This window comes from Carassius carassius, chromosome 21 (genome assembly GCF_963082965.1).
Source record: "Carassius carassius chromosome 21, fCarCar2.1, whole genome shotgun sequence".
Lineage (NCBI taxonomy): Eukaryota > Metazoa > Chordata > Actinopteri > Cypriniformes > Cyprinidae > Carassius > Carassius carassius.
The window spans coordinates 21,473,459-21,494,132 of record NC_081775.1 but is presented as its reverse complement, the minus strand read 5'-3'; the positions used below and the strand labels follow the sequence as shown (position 1 = coordinate 21,494,132).

Below are 20,674 nucleotides of genomic sequence, written 5' to 3'. Positions count from 1 at the left end.
TTTACACAGACAATCCAAAAAAAGAAAAAAAGAAAAAACACATTCTAAGAATCCACCGATCAAACTAATCACTCAAATTCTAAATATGAAGTTATATTAAATAATATTGCTTGTAGATAATCATGAAATTATAAGTTACAACAAAGAATCATTGCAGCCTTATGAGCAACAAAGTTTTACAGAAATGCTTCAGACTGAATTTACATCTTTGCTCAAGGAACATTTTCTGTTAGAAATGTGACTGCATGTAAGTTATAAATTTACCTGATTAAAAACAACAATTAAACAAAATAGACACAATTCACATAACTTCTGTGGTCATCACAGGTAATGATAGCTGCACAACCTGACTATCAATCTCTCACACTGAGTGCTGTTCACACAATGTACAGCTGAGTGTCTGATCTTTTTAAGTATCCCACTGTCTACAAATGTTCATGAAAACTTTGCAGCTTGTGGAGGAGGTCCTAAAAATCCTCCAGCCTGTTTGGTGGCAGCACGGGATGGGGCGAGACCCAACATCTTCTGGATATTCTGAAACAACACGAATATTTGGTGGAAAAGGTTAAGGCATGCATTACATAAATGAACAGTGTCAAAGACTAAACTCTTCCCTCAAAAATTCCATTGCAGTATTGCACTTGGATCGTGCTCCATTCACTCACAAAAACACAGAAGAAAGAATATATATATATATAAATAGATAAACATTACCTGTCGAATTGACATGGTGCACAGGATGTAGAGGAAGATGAAGGAACAGTCGGTGTAATCTTCGCCAAGGAGGTTGCGGTGTGAGAGGCCTTGGATATATGACAACGGGACAAATGGAAGTTTGGCTACAACACGACCGTCAAAGCTGAAATGGAAAGAAAAAAGTATAATAAAATGTAAACATAAGTGAAGCAATTTTTGGTAACTTTAGCAAATCATACCACTATTAGCCTATACATTTATAACAAAGCGATTCAGTGATAATGCAATGAATAAGTCTACATACATGGAATTGAACATGCCCATCAAAGCAGTGAAGCAAAAGCCAATGGCAAACATTGATTTCATCCGGACCTTTAATACAATACCAAAACAAAGTGCATCCTGTTAGACCGCTCACAACATTATCTATGAGAATGAATAAGATATAACACAATACAATGAATTGTGTGATATAAATTAAAGAAAATATTATAATACCATAGAGAGATCTCGGTTATTGTTCTTGAGTTTCTCCTCTTGTCTCTCTGTTGAATACAACATTATGGTTACAGTGATACTCCATTAATGCTGCAGAATAAATTTTACATTTGTATTACTTGTTAATAATAATAATAACAGCATATTTTTTGTAATTGTAGGTTATAATTAGGGCTGCACAATTCATCAAATTTCTAATCGCGATTACAATTATGGATGCTACAATTATGTTTTCGTTCAAAATGGCAATTAATAGTTCAATGTCAATAGTTCAAGTTTTTTTTTTCTACATGTTATCTTAAGGGGTTTGCCCCTTATTTTAATTTTAGTACAACATAATACCATTCATATTTTTATTTATAATTTAAAGAAGAACCCAATCCGATGTACATTTACTTTGAGGCTTAATACTACTGAAAAGCACTAAACATTTTTCATTTAGAGTGTTTTCAATTTCTTTGTTTTCATATAAAAATCAAACAATAGTATAAACATCATTCAATGTAAATTGTGACAAACGTAACTAATAAATCGCAATTACAATTTCAAAGGAATAAACAACAATTATGATTTGTCATAATCGTGCAGCTCTAGTTATAATTATTATTATTTTAGTATTTGTTAATATTAATAATAATCATGATCTACATAAATGATCACTTACCAATCTTTTTCTTCTGTTGACGCCCAGCTGATTCTGTAATTGTCTCTTTCTTTTTCTCCACTGAAACATGTTACAGAATTATAATCACTGGTCACATGCATTAAATACATAAAAACGACAAAAAAGCTTCGTTCTGATGACTTACGTTTTTTACTTTGTTTTTCAACCTCGGCCTTTAGTCTCTTGTATTTGTCTGTGCGGTACACCAGAACCCATGTTATACCTGAGAAACAGAGGAAGGCGAGCTGTTATCCAGCACGACCAAAGCTAATGCGCTTGCCCTGTAGCCTGTTTTTGCTGATCTTAGGACATTTTCCTGGGGATTCGCTAACTGCTTTCTGACATGTAAAACTCCATTCCAAACTCCAAAATAACGTGTACATACCTTCCGCTAATAATGCTGTGCAAATAGATATGAACACAATAAGGATCGTATCTGCAAACATTGTGCTCATTTTGGAAAAACGTTTAGGAGACTGATAATACTAGATAATACTTTGGTTGAGCCACAAGCTCTACTGTAGCAGCGTCAGCATTACTGTGGTGATATCATCAATGTGCGCCCGGCTTCCTCGTGGATTCTGAATGTAGAGTTGCGCTATGAACTCATGACTCCACATCTCCTCCTAGTGGCAGTGACCCAGCTTTATATAGCGGAATGTAAAAGACATGATGACGAACAGATTATTATTATTATTTTTAATTATAATAATGAAGATTTGCGGGTGGACTGTTTAATTTAATTAAGTATGCTTTAAAAAATATTTAAAAAGGATTTTAGACTGCCTTGCAATGTAGGGAACTATATAAATTTGATGCATTAATTAAACCATTTACTGTTACACAGCAAATGTCATATATACTGAAACATTAAGAAGTACGGATTGTGAGTCTGTGCTATCCTTTAAAATCTTTTTTTTTTAATGTAATGACTCCTCGTATTCATATAATGAAGTATTACATTATGTTGTGTTATATTATAAACAATTCACTCTAATATAACAATTTAAGTTTAACAAAAAGAATTAAACATTATGTAGCTAATACTTTGCTATGTGATTGTTTAAAAGTTTGAAAATTTGATTAAAAAAATTCCAAACATAGTATTTTCTAAATTTTAAAGGTATTTAATTTTGCTTTCCTATAATTTTTTTTTTTTAAATATTCAACAGCCATATTATAGCCAATACTCAATCAATGTGTCATCAATGTAAAACCTTTTCCTGAAAACGTCTAAGTGTGGTGACTCTTGATGCATAGACTCCAGCTTCAGTCCATTCCTTGTGAAGGTTTCCCAAATCTTTGAATCAGCTTTGCTTGCACCTTTTCCTACCCAATTTCATCCTTCCAGTCAACTTTAAATTTAAAGGTCCTGTTCTTTGTGATCCCATGTTTTAAACTTTAGTTAGTGTGTAATGTTGTTGTTAGAGTATAAATATCTGTAAAATTATAAAGCTCAAAGTTCAATGCCAAGCGAGATATTTTATTTAACAGAATTCGCCTACAAAAAACGACCCGTTTGGACTACGTCCCTCTAGTTCCTGCAGTAATGACGTCACTAAAACAGTTTTTGACTAACCTCCGCCCACATGAATACACAAAAAAGGGGGCGTGGCCTTGTTGCACTCCGACGGAGAAGAGGAAAAGCTGCATTTGTGTTTGACGCCATGTCGTTGAAACGCTGTTATTTTCATCTCGGAGTCCAATCACCTTTGTTTGGGCTTCCCAGGGACGCTGTACTTGGAGATTAATGGTTACAATTTATGTCTAACTCGGTTCCCGAAAATTATAATCCACATGTAAAACTATGTGCAGCACATTTTGCTGAGGACAGCAAGCTTCCTCAATCTCAATTAGTTTAATGCCGGCTTCGCACAAAGATTATTCTTGAAAGATGGAGCAGTTCCCTCTTTGTCTGGAGAAGGCGTTGTTTATGGATCACAACCGGTAAGTGTGTTTTATTATTTAAGTTGATGCGTTTAACAGTTTCTGTAACTTATTACACAAAGGGCAACGCTATTTAGCTTTGTTAACTAGATGTTAGGGCTGTGCAAAAAAATCGAATGCGATTTTCATGCGCATCTCATCAGTAAAAACGCTCCTGTGATTGTAAGTACATCTCCAGCACATGCAGTTCAGATCAGGATTGCCAGGTTTTCAAAACAAATCCTGCCCACTTGCTTCTCAAAACTAGCCCAATCGCGTTTCCAGGAGGGCAGCGCGCTCAGCTGCTGTCGAATTTAATGTGAAGATAATGTAGCGATAATCGTAATTTATACTGAAGGGATGTTCATTAAATGAAACTCAAATGTAAATGTTCTCATATTTTGAGATAATAGATTTTTGACTTTCATGAGCTGTAAGCTCCAATCATAAAATTTAAAACAAAAACTTTTGAAATGTTTTACTTTACATGTAATGAATCTAGACTATATTACATTTTCTTTCTTGAAAAAAACAACAACTTTTTCACGATATCTGAATTTTTTTATTCACCTGTGTGTGTGTCTGTGTGTGTGTATATATATATATATATATATATATATACAGGTGCATCTCAATGAATTAGAATGCTGTGGAAAAGTTCATTTATTTCAGTAATTCAACTCAAATTGTGAAACCCGTGTATTAAATAAATTCAGACCACACAGACTGAAGTTTAAGTCTTTGGTTCTTTTAATTGTGATGATGTTGGCTCACATTTAACAAAAAAACTCAACAAATTAGAATGTGGTGACATGCCAATCAGCTAATCAACTCAAAACACCTGCAAATGTTTCCTGAGCCTTCAAATAGTCTCTCAGTTTGGTTCACTAGGCTACACAATCATGGGGAAGACTGCTGATCTGACAGTTGTCCAGAAGACAATCATTGACACCCTTCACAAGGAGGGTAAGCCACAAACATTCATTGCCAAAGAAGCTGGCTGTTCACAGAGTGCTGTATCCAAGCATGTTAACATAAAATTGAGTTGAAGGAAAAAGTGTGGAAGAAAAAGATGCACAACCAACCAAGAGAACCGCAGCCTTAGTGAGGATTGTCAAGCAAAATCGATTCAAGTGAACTTCTGAACAAATTTGAGTGAACTTCACAAGGAATGGACTCAGGCTGGGGTCAAGGCATACAGACATGTCAAGGAATTTGGCTACAGATGTCATATTTCTCTTGTTATGCCACTCCTGAACCACAGACAACGTCAGAGGCATCTTACCTGGGCTAAGGAGAAGAAGAACTGGACTGTTGCCCAGTGGTCCAAAGTCCTCTTTTTAGATGAGAGCAAGTTTTGTATTTCATTTGGAAACCAAGGTCCTAGAGTCTGGAGGAAGGGTGGAGAAGCTCATAGCCCAAGTTTCTTGAAGTCCAGTGTTAAGTTTCCACAGCCTTTGATGATCTGGGGTGCAATGTCATCTGCTGGTGTTGGTCCATTGTGTTTTTTGAAAACCAAAGTCACTGCATCGGTTTACAAATACATTTTGGAGCACTTCATGCTTCCTTCTACAGACCAGCTTTTTTGAAGATGCTGATTTCTTTTTACAGCAGGATTTGGCACCTGCCCATGCTGCCAAAAGCACCAAAAGTTGGTTAAATGACCATGGTGTTGGTGTGCTTGACTGGCCAGCAAACTCACCAGACCTGAACCCCACAGAGAATCTATGGGGTATTGTCAAGAAAATGAGAAACAAGAGACCAAAAAATGCAGATGAGCTAAAGGCCACTGTCAAAGAAACCTGGGCTTCCATACCACCTCAGCAGTGCCACAAACTGATCACCTCCACGCCACGCCGAATTGAGACAAAGAGCAAAAGGAGCCCCTACCAAATATTGAGTACATGTACAATGAACATACTTTCCAGAAGGCCAACAATTCACAAAAAAATTTTTTTTATTGGTCTTATGAAGTATTCTAATTTGATGAGATTGTGAATTAGTGGGTTTTTATTAAATGTGAGCCAAAATCTTCACAATTAAAAGAACCAAAGACTTAAACTACTTCAGTCTGTGTGCACTTAATTTATTTAATGCACAAGTTTCACAATTTGGTTGAATTCCTGAAATAAATTAACTTATCCACGGCATTCAAATTTATTGAAATGCACCTGTATAATATATATATATATATATATATATATATATATACTTTCTTACAAAAGGAATCAATTTTATCTATACGGAAATGTGTCGTCAGCTTGGTAGGTGGAGAGCTCTACTTATTCCTAAGAAATGTAACATTTGCGCACACAAACGCTCAAAAGGAAAAGGTTAGACACAATTGAAAGGAAGGGGAGGAGGAGCGCCTCTGCTTGCCGTGGTAAAAGCAGTACAGAGCTCTCAGCGTGCGCACTGACAGCATGGCAGGAGACAGCGACAGCAAGTTGGACAATCAAGCCGAAAATGAGTATGTTGTCAGGCAACCTTTCCTCATCGGGGTAGCCGGCGGCACTGCCAGCGGCAAGGTTGGCATTCTGCTTTCCCTTACAAGAATTTTAGATATCGTTTGTTTTTATGTTTTGTCAGAGATGAGCGTACGCTGACCGCGTGGCTCATTGTCATAGAATCATCAATGTGCACATTTATCTCATTCCCCGAGATGGTTTGACATGTCCTATGTAAAAACGGATATATAGACTTTTAGCATTTAAGGTGTGATCGAATTGACTCATTTATTTTAAAATCAAGTTTAATCATCTAAATGGAACAAAACTAATAAATAGTCATAGTATTTTTTAAATGGTATACACTCTCACATACAGTGAGAATATATTAAGTACTTTGTTTGTATGTATCCCTTAAAAACAAGGATGTTGGTCATTTTCCTGATATAGACAGCTCCCACACACCGTCGCCATGCACTATGGCGATGGTGGACTTACCAACTTATTAATAAGCATGTCATCTATTATTTTAATAGAAAATGTTCTAAATACGGTTTAATCCATTTGCGAAAGTAACAGGATTGTTATGGATCAGGCGCTGTTGTGTCGAGGCAAACTACGACTGTCTTTTGTTGTTAGAAAACCGCACGATACTTACGCCGGTTAAATCACCACAATCCACCTGACATTCCTTCAGATTCATTAAAATCCTATCAGCTGTCGAACACCCTGATTACTGCTTTACTTTAGCTAAATATACAACGTGTTGTGAGAAAAGTCTAACTTTGCGGCTAGACGTGGATAAAACCTTTTCCGCCCCGGAGGATGTCGGTGTCTGCTAGGATAACAGTTATGATACAAACACAAAGAACTGTCCTTTGTTTCACGAGCTAACAGTGTGATGATATCAGAGATCGAGATATCATCGAGAAAAGTTTATATATATGTGTGTGTGTTTAGCGTTAAACCGGAATCCCTACGGAATTTTGAGGATGAAGAGGAGTAATCGTGGAGCTTTTGTAGGTTAACGTTATTGGGGTCAGCGGCACAGCGAATGTGTCACATCTTACCTCATTTGCGTGCGTTGGCGGCGTGCGTGCGCCGTGCGTGCGTACGCAGTGATGCGTCAAGACGGATCATTCAGTGAAGCCTGATTTTTTTTTTCCCTTTAGTTATTGAAATATTTATAGATAACATGTTTGTTTAGAGTATGGAAATAAATAATATACTGTTAAAAACAAACTGAAAAGTAAAAATGGTACAATAAATTAAAGTTACCACGCCATACTTGGTAACAACCTGGTTAAAATGTATATATTTAATAATGTTTTATCATATTTTATATTTTAAAATAAAATATTTAATATTTGTTATTTTTATGACATCTATCTATTACTAAAAAAATGACAAAAAAATAAAACAATGATTTTGATATAACTATGTAATATTTAGCATATATTAATAGTATTAGAGTCATGCTTTTACAAGATTCTTTATATTTATATTATTTATTATGTTTATGTCATTATTGGCTTTAGTTGCTGGAAAGGTCAATTATGATAAAGTTTAAGTCATCATGTAGAATACTATTGCATTTAAAGTTTTCAGTTTGTTTTACTGACCACTCTGTTTAGTCATTATTTAAAATATCTCTGTATATAATTTGTCTGTTCCTTTCTGATTCCGTTTGCTTATCTTGTTTGCTTTTGTTATGACTGCTATATCTCCCAGCTGTCAGGTGTGCAAGTTTCTCTGTCTGCCATGTTGCTTGGAAGAAATGTTATCTAATTTCTCAGTAAAAATTCTTTGACCAGACTTTCTCAAGCTTTGTTATCATTCCTATGGGCCTGTAGACACTGTGTTTTGTCCACTGCTATGTTATGCTCTCTCTCGGTGTGCTCTTTGAGGACACCAGTTTGTTTACATCCTGAAATTGCTCGACCAAAGCAGATAACTGACTGAAGCAAGTGTTTCCTTTCTAAGTTTAATGCACCCAGAAATCCTTTTGCGTTGATGACTTGTATCACAACCAAAACCATTAGCTGCACTTTAGATAGCATTTTCATTAAATTTCTAAACAGCGGCTTAGCTTGTTGGGTACAGAAACATACTTGGGAATTAATCAGGGGAATGTTTAGTCAGCAACAACAGAAGCTGTTTTTTGGCTGTCCTGCAATGTTAGTTTAGGGGCCGGTGGCAGGCCAGGCTAGGAGAGATGCCCACCTCACTGCAGATCACTCACTACTGGGGACAATGGTTTCTCCTTCCTGCTGTTGGCTGTTATGAGTTAATAACTCTCTCAGCATCCTGCTGAGGATCCAAAGGTAAATGACTGTCTTTCTATGCCTAAAGGCCATTTAGCATGTGAGCTGGATTAAGGCCGGAGGTTGAAAGATCTTAGGCACAAACCGTACCAACAAATGTCAAAGAAGTGTTTGAGCTCTCTCTTTTGTTTTTGTTTGTTTTGGTGAAGCCTGTGTAAATTGAATCAAGTTGAAATGCACTCTAGTTCCTAGCATGGATAAATGGGTAACACTTTACAATAAGGTCCTATTAGTCAAAACATTAACTAACATTGAGCAATTAATTTTTACAGGTACTTATTGATTTCAGTTAATGTTATTTAAAAAATGCACCTATTCATTGTTAGTTCATGTTAGCTCAGGTCCATTAAATAATATTAATAGATACAATTTTAGTAATGTATTAGTAAATAAAATGTACATTTATTACTGAATGCTTTAGAATTATTGCTAATTCATGTTGACTAATAAAGTTATCTAATATATTAATAAAAGGGATATTATTGTAAAGTGTTACCAGTAAATCATGCAAAATACTGCTTTACTGTTCATTGTTCAACATGCTGCAAGTCCATTTGACTTGCACATCAGTTGGTGACTTGGTGTTAACTAAAAGTGCACCATTATATTTAAATATGTGGTTGAGTGTCACAGTGGGACAGAAGAAAGTATTATTTCCGTAACTCTTATGTTTAAAATGCACTGTTTCGAAATATATTACAGGTATTGAGGCAACCCACTGGTTTTCGCTTATCATACGCTTGGTGTATATGTGTGTAGTTTCTTATGAGAGGCTGGGACAGCTTGGACTGTTTGTGGATTATGCTTTAAATGGATTGCGCGACTGGCAGGCAACATTGCAGCTGGTGAAGGAAAGCTTTGTAAGACATTTAAGCACATACACATAGGTTAGGTACTCTGCAGGATTCAGTTGCATATCCCTGCACTGCGGCCTGTCTTGTGCTCGGCTCAATTGCCATGTGGTTGACTCTTAACATGATCTTAACTCATCGCATGTGTTTTTCATTGTTGTTTTGTGGAGATATTCTTCCTTAGTTGTAGCTTTTACTAGTCTTTTTATATATCATACATCAAGTGATTGTGACAGTAAGGTTATTCAGTTTATTTGGACTTTGTATAGGAATCCTTTCTGTGCTTAAGTATTAATATTATCATCATAATTGGGTCAGCTATATGGTACACCATAGACCTTATGGATTTTAGTGCTGTTTCTCTCTCATCAGGGTGTGCCTCCATACTCCATATTGGTTTAGCTATTACAGAGTATTGAAGGTGGAAAATCTATCAGTTTTGTGAAGGAAGTCAGTGTAACAGACATTGTCGAGCTGCAGAGAGGAGCAGAAATCTCTTTGTGACAATGTTAGCAAACACCTGCTTATGTTCTTTATAACTGTTCATGGTTTGTGTTTTTTTTGTATAGGGTGCGTCACCTGTGAGTATACGCCTTGTTCTTTGTTTTGTTTTTTAATAGGCATATTTATTGTAACTATGAAACCAGGCGTTTAGGGATTGAAGAGACACAGAAGACAGTATCTAATTCCTTTGCACAATCACAGAGCCAGTTCTGTTATGTAAAGTTCTGTGTTTATGCCTCGAGTGGGTGAGGTGTAACTTTGACTAAAAGGAGTCTTTCAGACATTTTTATTGATTTGTGTCATTGTTTTATGTCATTATTTTTTATTTAATTTGTTTTTAAATAAAATACCATTGACAACACTCATAACACCTCTGTGTTTAAGCATAAATTCTAATCTACTCTAAATTCTTGGTTCATTCTTTGTTTGTCATGATGAAATAAATGAATGAAGTGTGGATCGGTAAGTGTTTTAGATTAATCCAACCGATTTGCTGCCAGGTGAATTTCTTACATTTTAGGAATTACTTCACATAAACCTCTTGGAACAAACTTAAAAACAAAAGCACAGAATGCTTGTAATGTTTGAAAAAAAATGGCCTACTAAAATGTAACATTCATCAAATAATGTTGTAAACAATGCAACTTTAATATAATTTGGTGGTGTTTAATAAAAAAATAAAATTACACCTAAGAGTCATTCATTCAAGAATCTGAATCACATACATTTCTTAATTTATTTTCCATAGAAATATAACACAACCAAAGAGAGTTTTAGCATGTAATGAGTTGTGTATTACATATTCAATGAAATGTCAGGCTTTTGTGAAAATTGTCAGCAGGGAATCTGTGTCTCAAAATATTCTTCCAAATGCAGAGCCTTATCGTGTCCAGTGCTGATGGTTTAAATTAATTTGGTTCATAACTCAAAAGTATATAATTTGGTCAGAAGACATCTCGATTAAATATTACTGTGAAAACTGAAGTATGCTATTTTGAAAAACAATTCTGTTTTCCATACATGAAAATACAGGGCCATCACTGACACTGAATTTAGCTTTCTTTGGCTCATGGTCATAAAAAATCATATTATAATTTTTTTTTTTTTCAGGTTCCCAACCTGAGTATAGTGTCTACCCACAGAAATTCTACACTTGACCTTAAATCATCATCCATTTTGTTGTTATTTCCCAGTTTGACTTTAGATTGCTTACTGAACATTGCTTTTAGTGCATATATGGATCTACAATCCTGTCTTTTTTTCCAGTCATCAGTTTGTGGGAAGATCATGGAGCTTCTTGGCCAGAATAAGATCGACCATCATCAGAGGCAGGTGGCCATTCTCAGTCAGGATAGTTTCTACAGGGTACTGACCTCTGAACAGAAGGCCAAGGCTCTAAAAGGACAATTTAACTTTGACCACCCAGGTAAAAAGTCTGAAATGCTCATGTTTATATAATTTATTTTCTATTTGGATTTTTTTTTTTTAATGTTATTGACCTGATTTATAGTTCTTTGTGTTCTTTTGTATTGCCAAACAACGCTGTCTATTGCATTGTGTTATTATGAGCAGAATACAGCTCTGACTGCCAGTTGATGCCATCTGTATACTATGGCAGCTGTTTGTAAGTGTGTGTGTGTGTGTGTGTGTGTGTGTCGGAGTGTTTGCCTGACTCAGCCATCCCCACCCTCACACACACACACACACACACTCATTCTGCAGCAGCACTGCAAGTGACTTATCAACTTTTTGCTTGTTCTTGATTTCCTACATCCTGTAGATCAAGAAACCTTAGAACAAATTCTGTGCTGTGTGTCTGATCCTCTTTTACTGTGTCCCACAGATGCGTTTGATAATGAGTTGATAGTCAAAACCCTTTGTGAAATCATGGAGGGAAGAACTGTCCAGATTCCCGTCTACGACTTTGTTACCCACTCAAGGTCCGTTCAGACCACATCTAAATAACGTAAAGGAATAGTTCAGCAAAGAATTAACATTCTGCCATCATTTACTCACCATCATGTCATTCCAAAAGCAGTGTGTGAGCAGCACATATGTATTTTGAGCCCACATTCAGGAAATGAGCAGAAACAAAGGCCAGAATGTAACTGCTGTTGATTTGCTTACATGCTACTTGAGCGTAAGGTTTCAGACAGGCCTTATCTTGATTTATGTCAAATAATCTGATATTTCCTGCATGGTGATACACTTTTGTTTTCCTTACCTTTCACAGGAAAGAAGAGACGGTCACTGTATATCCAGCAGATGTCGTTTTATTTGAAGGCATTCTTATGTTTTATTCGCAAGAAATCCGAGATCTGTTTCAAATGAAGCTGTTTGTCGATACGGATGCAGACACACGTCTGTCACGCAGAGGTGTGTGTGGACTTTATCAATGGATTCCAAAGAATATTCATAATTCATAAGTGGAAGTGATAGGACGGTGTATTTCAGTGCAATTTGATTCATGTCAACTCAATTCCCCTCTGCTCATAGTGCTGAGAGACATCAGTGAGAGAGGCCGTGACCTAGAGCAGGTGCTAAGCCAGTACATCACTTTTGTTAAGCCTGCCTTTGAGGAGTTCTGTCTGCCAGTGAGTTGTACACTTTTCTACCATATATGTTTTTTTTTTTTATTAATTTATTTTATATAAAATACACACTTTCCTGTGTTGTAAAGCTGAATTTCAACAGCCATTACTCCAGTCTTAAATGGCTGTACTGTGACTTTTGATTGAATGTATCCTTTTTTGTATGTATTTGAATGTATTTTTTTTTTTTCCGGAAGAAAATCGTACTGACCTCAGTCTTCTGAATGTGTGCAAATTCTTACACTTACATTACTATGAACAACACTGACACAGTTTTACTTAGTACAAACATTGTTTAGTAAAACTAAGTACTGAAAAGTTGTAAAAAAACAACTGGATGTGCTTTTTCCATGTCATATCTCTGTTGTGCTGTTTGGCAAATATATTATAAATGGTCCTTTTTATTTTTTATGTAAATGTAAATATTTAATTTTTTGGAATATACATATATAAAGGCCATTTATTAACCGTAATTAAACCCTGTTATTAAAATGCAGAGCCAATATTATTATTTCAGTTTACAAGAGAACATGTTTCCTGAATTTTGTCAAGAAACAGCAGGTGGTGAAATATTTGTCCATTGGAAATGTTGTTGTTGATCGTCTTTTTTATTTATTTTTTTATTTTTTCTCAGGGCTTCTAATTATTATTTTTTAAATCCATTTTACTTTTAGACAAAAAAGTATGCCGATGTGATCATTCCAAGGGGAGCTGATAATCTGGGTGAGATTTTAAATGTTTATCCAAATGTGTTTGAAGAGAGAAGACACAAATATTTCGATATGGAAATGCTTTGGAACAGTATATGCTATACATGCATTGTTAAAAAAAAACAGTTTTGAAGGTGCCAAGCAAGGCCACACATCTAGTCTTAATATCTTGAGGATTCCAGCATGTTTAGTCTCATCCCTGCTTCTAGTACTACTGATTCTTGAACTACAAAACCAGACCAGAGTGAAACTAGTGCTAAACCTGCCCTGAAAAAAGTTTTCACTAAACAAAGACTTCGAAGACAACTTTACATGATTTTTGTTCTTGCATGTTTATTTTTCTCTCTCTTTCTTTCTCTCTCTAGTTGCAATAAATTTGATAGTGCAACACATTCAGGATATTCTAAATGGTGGTTTGACCAAACGCTTGAACGGATACCTCAATGGCCACAACACACCTCGTAAACGGCATCCCTCGGAGTCCAGCAGCAGGCCGCATTGACCAGCTCTCCATCAGGACATCTGGAAACGCAGGAGAGAATGAATGTGTGAAGGATGGGTGCAAGAGAAAAGAAGGACTGCTTGTGCATTCTGTTAATTAGCCAACATAAGACAAAAAGCATCATGAAAAATTTCAAGAATTTCAAAGATTGCCTTTTATTTCATTCTGCTTCTTCTTTTTTGTTTTTGGACTGGCTACACTTGATTTTTTTTAGGAGTAAGAAAGATAAATGGAACTTCTAGTTCTGGGATTGTTAAAGGTCAAAATGGATATCTACTTTATTTATTTTAGCGTTTTTATTTTATTTTTTGTACTTCTTCTTTAAGAGTATGTTTGGTGACTAAAAACGGGGATGCAGATAATTAAATGTTACATGACTCCATGGTAATGAGGATTGAACATATATTTTTTAAAATTAATATTATTACCTCTGATCTTTTCTTCCTATCAGAAAGGACTACATTTGCAAATATATGTATTTAAAGAACCTCTTCACTGGATAGAGTCCAAAAACATTTGTTTTAAAATCTATTCTTTTTCTTTTTGGTTGACAGTGATGGAATAAGTTTTTAGTATTCTGGCATTATTTATATGATGTCCCTCTGTGATCAGTGTTTCTTGCAGAAGGATAAACTTTTATTCCTCCTTTTCACTTGAACAATTCAGGCAGTGTTGCTATGTCACAACAGGCCTCTCAGGGTGTATTTACTACAAATGAAAACAATAACTCACTTTTGTCCTAAAAGGAATGAAACGTCTATACAGAAGGCAGCAGAGACGAATCTGGCTAATTGAGCGGAACTAAATTTGTTGTACATATTCATATTTGGTTCTGAATTACAAATCTTGTACTTCTAGAATATTTATGGAGATGCCATGTGATCCTCATTAAACATGGTCATGTGCTTTAAAAACAAAGCCCTTTGATTGATTGTGTTCATATACTATGCACTTTACCCTTAACTCTAATAATGCAAATTGACACTCAGTTTAATTAGACTTGTCCAAGCCATTTAGACAAATGGAGATGCTTACTTGAAATGACCCATTATTTTACTTGAGTTATGACTCAAAATATACACCATGATGCCACTTTGGTAAGTCTTTGACAAAACTCACCAAAGAGTTCATTTCATTTATTTTTCTTTAACAGATGTTTTTGTAACCCGAGCCGTGTAATTTCCATGCGCAATACATATTTCCCCTTGTAGCTCAGTTTTCCTGCATCTTCGAGCCAGAGAGAAGCCATTTAAGGCGCTCTGAAATCATTTAGGGATGTGAAGGTGAACAATCCAACCTTTAAATTTGAACCTGACTGTAAAATGACCCCATATAACTTCCCTTTAATATTGAAATCTTTAACTTAAAATTGGTAAATCATTGATCTAAAAATTGCCTTTACAAATTTAACATTGTTTGTAATAACACTATATTTTATTTTCTGGTTGGCTTCAGTCACATTGATGCTATGATACAGGGTGACCTATTTACTATCCTATGTAAAAATGATAAATGATGTGATTATTTGATTATTTGATTGAAAACAATTTTTTTGAGGATAATGCCATCTAGATTGTATCAGTTGTCATTATTTATACCTGGGCCAGATAAAAAACAAACCATCAAAAAAACATTTTTTGACTTGAATATTTATTTGGCACATTCTTACCCCTGGGCTGTTTATTTGTCAAAATTGCATAAAATATTATAAATATTTTGTTAACGTCTGGTCCTTGGTTTCGTTTGGGTATTAGATGTGTGATTCAATCAGTATGTTCATAGATTCATTTTAAAATCCTTGAACCAGTTAAAACTATTGCAACAAATTTTGTGCCATCATAAAGTGTATGTAAACTTAAAGACTGTTCCTTTTATTTTCATGTTGAATTTCCTTCAATGTTACATAAATATTGTAAATATTACTTTTCTAAACAACACTTGGCTACTCAAGCATCCAGGCTTTCGAACATACATGTCAAATATGTTCATACCTCTAATTTAAGGATTTTGATATATTAGCACAGATTTAAACACCAGCTTTTAAAATGCAGTACACATTACAGTTTTTTTCCACAATCACACAGTCCACCCCTGAATAAAACCATGATTTCATAACTTATCATCTCTGTCTTACCAACTTGCACACCCAGTGTGTAATCCTACTTGACTGAAAATGATGCAAATACATACATTGTTTTTATTGAAATTTGTGGAATTCCAAAGCTTTAAGCTGTTGGCGTTGTTTAATGTGCAATCAATAAGCATGACTCCCACACTAATGTCTAAATATGTGACAACCTTTATGCATTTATGTTGATATTAGAAATCCTAGCCTGAAACAGGTTGTCTTGTTGCAAAGAGGGGTGACTTTGAGGGATTTTCAAAAGTATTTTGTTTTGCATGATGTATATGTTCAATTATTGATGCCTTTGAGTTTTGGTGTTTGCAAAAGGGGTGCAACATGCAAAGAAAGCCAAAACTATATTACAATCAGAAAAGGTTGCATGCTTGTGTTGTTGGACCAAACAAACTACAGTTGCAAGGCTTTAAAACAGCATTTCTGTGACACTACAATGAATATTAATAACACATTATCTTGAACTGTTACTCTTGAAGCTGGGGATTGGCTTTTTTGTTCTTAGGTGTTTCTTTGCTTTAATAAATCCACTATAACTGTACTATCATGTACATGTGTAAAGACTTGCAGAAAGTTGTATAAAAAAGTGATTGACAGCAAAGCTTAGTTAAATAAAAGTTTTTTTACTCCTCATGTTCGTTGCCTCCTCGTTACCTGCGTGCTGTTATCGCATTTGCTTGCATCAGAGAGAGACAGAAAAAAAGACTCACAAGAGTTAATCCCTCTCTTTTAAAAACTTTATTGCAAACTGGACAGAATTATACAATGGTTTAGATTAGAACAAAGAAAACATGAAAGTATACAAAAACACAAAACAGGTTCAGGGAGTTTTTTTTTTTTTTTTTTTTTTTTTTTTTTAGGTTCAGGGAGGTTATAATGTGCTTTTGGTCAACTGCAGCATCATTATTGTGCGACCGGTGTATGACGTCACACCGCTACCTGCAGTACTAGTGTTGCCAAGTCCCCAGTTTTCCCGCGGAATTGAGGCTACTTTAACACTGTTGCCGGGGGTTGTTTGTCCGCGGGTTAAAAAAACCTACCTCAATACGTGATATTTAGCCCCTGAAAATGTTACCAAGGGAACCCCACAAAAACACGTGTATTTCATCCCTGAAAGCTATTTTTAACGGGGAACCCCTCGAAAGCGAATGGGCTAGTTTAGAGTACCATCTGGGAGGGTTTTGTGTGTGAACCTGGCAACTCTGTGCAATGCGCATGCGATTCCATATTGGTCGTTTCTCAAGCGGTTCATTGAAGGAAGAGTGTTCGTGCGTTGTTTTTGATATATAGGACCTTAAATATCGTGCACAGATATGTCCTCGAGTGACTTTTATTTGAGGTACTATGTGGGCCATAAAGGTAAATTCGGACACGAATTTCTGGAATTTGAATTCAGACCAGACGGTAAGTCAGGCGCCAATTTAGCTTGCTAATATGCTAGCAGCCTTTCTGTTGATATCTGTGCTTGCCTTTTTACTAGGCCGAAACGTTGTTCTAAAGCTATTTGAACTTTAATTACTGGTTTATTTCCTTCGTAATTGTGAAGTAGAGAGGAAGTTTGTGTAGAAAAACTAATTAAAATGTTAGGTAACAGTTGATTTGCTTAAAAGTGTCACTTTAATGTCTTTTTTTTTTTTTAAATAAATAATATTTATGCTAAGAAATTGTTGTGTTTCTGATATAATATTTCAGTGACTGTTAAAACTTTTCATAAGAAGCTTTCATATAATTTATGGATAGTTTTTTTTTTATCTTCCAGGCAAACTGAGGTATGCAAACAACAGTAACTACAAGAACGACGTCATGATCCGAAAAGAGGTAAAGTCAGCTGCATGATGACGTCACATACATTCAATATTAGGTCATTTTTGTTGAGATGTATCTATGTAGGCTTTGTATCTTATGAGAGAACCCCCCCCCCCCCCCCCCCCCCTCAGGCTTATGTTCATAAAAGCGTGATGGAAGAGTTGAAGAGAATCATTGATGACAGTGAGATCACAAAAGAAGACGATGCCTTGTGGCCACCTCCAGACAGAGTCGGGCGACAGGTTTGTAGAAATATATATATTGCTTTCATTTTTAATTATTATTATTTTTTTTTTACCCTTGCTCTGGTCACCACGTGTGGTTTAATACTCCTAATTTCATCCTAATTGCTTTTCTTTGTGCTGTATAGGAACTGGAGATTGTCATCGGTGATGAACACATTTCATTTACAACTTCCAAAATTGGATCTTTAATTGATGTCAACCAGTCCAAGTAAGCATATTTCATAGATGGATCTCCTTTTGTTCTCTCTGCTTTACTGCATTTTCACTTCAGCATTACTATCTCATTCTTGAAGCCTGGTATTGCAGGACCACAAGTATTATTGACTCTTGTATGATAAATTGCTTGTAATGGATCTTATTTATAAATCATTTAAGATAAAAGCATCTGCTGAATGATTTACTGCAATGTAGTTTTTTTTCTTCGTAATTTATTCAGTATTATCCTGCAGTTAATTGCTTTCCTTTTTCTTCTCTGAAGCAGTGCCGCACTGTGTGTTCTCCATATTATAAAAGTAATAACATTTCTGATTTTGATCATCAGGGACCCAGAAGGACTCAGAGTTTTCTACTATCTGGTCCAGGATCTCAAATGCCTTGTATTCAGTCTCATCGGCCTCCACTTCAAAATCAAGCCCATCTAGCTACCCAGTTGCTTTGATTCTAGATTGAGGTCATATTTTAGTTATTGTTTGAGCTATTTTCAACATTTGTAATTGTATATTGCTTGGTGGTATTGTTTTTTTTTTTTAAATAAATTTGTTCAACTGTTGAAAAACTTTACTCTACATTTCAAAACCTCTTAAACTGCAAAATATCTTTTCAACACCTTAAAGGGTTAGTTCACCCAAATATTAAAATTATGTCATTAATAATTCACCCTCATGTCATTCCAAACCCGTAAGACCTTCGTTCATCTTCGGAACACAGTTTGAGATATTTTAGATTTAGTCCGAGAGCTTTCTGTCCCTCCATTGAAAGTGTTTGCACGGTATACTGTCCATGTCCAGAAAGGTAATAAAAACATCTTCAAAGTAGTCCATGTGACATCAGAGGGTCAGTTAGAATTTTTTGAAGCATCGAAAATACATTTTGGTCCAAAAATAGCAAAACCTACGACTTTACTCAGCATTGTCTTCTCTTCTGGGTCTATTGTGAGCGCGTTCACTGCAGTGTAGTGATATCCGGTTCGCAAACGAATCACTCGATGTTACTGGATCTTCTTGAACCAGTTCACCAAATCGAACTGAATCGTTTTAAACAGTTCGTGTCTCCAATAAGCATTAATCCACAAATGACTAAAGCTGTTAACTTTTTTAATGTGGATGACACTCCCTCTGAGTTAAAACAAACCAATATCCCGGAGTAATTAATGTACTCAAACAGTACACTGACTGAACTGCTGTGAAGAGAGAACTGAAGATGAGCGACGAGACAGATAACGAACGAACGATTGACTCGTTCTCGAGTCAAGAACCGTTTCTGTCGGACGCGTCTGATTCGAGATCCGAGGAGCTGATGATACTGCGCATGTGTGATTCAGTGTGAAGCAGACCGACACACATAGCGTCTGAACCGAACTGATTCTTTTGGTGATTGATTCTGTGCTAATGTTATGAGCGCGGGTAAACCGAAGGCTTGAATCAAGGGCAATCATCGCCAATGACGTCATTACGTTGAGCGCAAAAGAACCGGTGAACTGTTTTCTTCAACCGTTTTATTGAATCAAACTGTCAGAAAGAACCTGTTCACGGAGAAGAACCGAACATCCCATCACTACTGGTGATCCGAAAACTGGTTCTTGACTCGAGAACGAGTCAGTCTTTCGTTCGTTATCTGGCTCGCCTCGGTGTTCATCTTCAGTTCTCTCTTCACAGCAGTTCAGTCAGTGTACTGTTTGAGTAAATGAATTACTCCGGGATATTGGTTTGTTTGAACTCAGAGGGAGTGTCAGCCACATTAAAAAAAGTTAACAGCTTAAGTCATTTGTGGATTAATGCGTATTGGAGACGTGAACCGCTTCAAACGATTCAGTTCGATTTGGTGAACTGGTTCAAGAAGATCCGGTTACATCGAGTGATTCGTTTGCAAACTGGATATCACTAAACTGCAGTGAACATGCTCACAACAGACCGGAAGAGAAGACAATGCTGAATAAAGTCGTAGTTTTTGCTATTTTTGGACCATGTATTTTCGATGCTTCAAAAAATTCTAACTGACCCTCTGATGTCCCATGGACTACTTTGATGTTTTTATTACCTTTCTGGACATGGACAGTATACCGTGCACACCGCTTCAATGGAGAGACAGAAAGCTCTCGGACTAAATCTAAAATATCTTAAACTGTGTTCCGAAGATGAACGGAGGTCTTTTGGGTTTGGAACGACATGATGGTGAGTCATTAATGACATAATTTAAATATTTGGATGAACTAACCCTTTAATGGTGATATCAACATTTGCACTCTAAATAGGTGGTGCAATACGTACACTACTAGTTTAAAGTTTGGGGTTGAATGTCTCATGTTCACCAAGGATGACTTGTTTCAGGAATACAGTAAGAATAAATATTATCTTAAAACGTAATTTATTTCTGTAATGGCACTGCTAAATGTGTAGTGTTCAGTGTCACATGATGCATTTCTTATTGTTGAAAACAATTGTGTTGCTTAATATTTTTATGGAAAATTATACATTTTATCAGAATTCTTTGATGAATGTAAAGTTCAAAAGAACATAATTTACTTCTTTTCTTTTTTTTGGTAGCAATATACAAA

At 35.7% G+C, this 20,674-nt stretch overlaps 3 protein-coding genes across 3 annotated transcripts; 2 read left to right on the top strand and 1 right to left on the bottom strand.

Annotated features, from left to right (window-relative positions):
- Window positions 1–72: 72 nt before the first annotated feature.
- Window positions 73–2,479, bottom strand: LOC132097201 (calcium load-activated calcium channel). Its single transcript, XM_059502841.1, has 7 exons — window positions 2,244–2,479; window positions 2,004–2,081; window positions 1,859–1,918; window positions 1,195–1,241; window positions 1,001–1,068; window positions 715–859; window positions 73–534 (listed from the first exon to the last, which is right to left on the bottom strand). The coding sequence occupies exons 1-7, from the start codon at window positions 2,311–2,313 to the stop codon at window positions 436–438; spliced, it is 567 nt and encodes a 188-aa protein (XP_059358824.1). The 5' UTR covers window positions 2,314–2,479; the 3' UTR covers window positions 73–435.
- Window positions 2,480–6,113: 3,634 nt separating this feature from the next.
- On the top strand, window positions 6,114–14,631 carry LOC132097835 (uridine-cytidine kinase 2-A). Its single transcript, XM_059503784.1, has 7 exons — window positions 6,114–6,312; window positions 11,177–11,336; window positions 11,754–11,850; window positions 12,144–12,286; window positions 12,407–12,504; window positions 13,176–13,224; window positions 13,577–14,631. Exons 1-7 carry the CDS (start codon window positions 6,208–6,210, stop codon window positions 13,711–13,713), a joined length of 789 nt encoding a protein of 262 aa, XP_059359767.1. The 5' UTR covers window positions 6,114–6,207; the 3' UTR covers window positions 13,714–14,631.
- A 2,389-nt stretch (window positions 14,632–17,020) lies between these two features.
- LOC132097200 (protein mago nashi homolog) lies at window positions 17,021–18,676 on the top strand. The gene is made up of 5 exons (XM_059502840.1): window positions 17,021–17,254; window positions 17,610–17,668; window positions 17,788–17,898; window positions 18,027–18,109; window positions 18,443–18,676. The coding sequence occupies exons 1-5, from the start codon at window positions 17,164–17,166 to the stop codon at window positions 18,540–18,542; spliced, it is 444 nt and encodes a 147-aa protein (XP_059358823.1). The 5' UTR covers window positions 17,021–17,163; the 3' UTR covers window positions 18,543–18,676.
- Window positions 18,677–20,674: the final 1,998 nt, after the last annotated feature.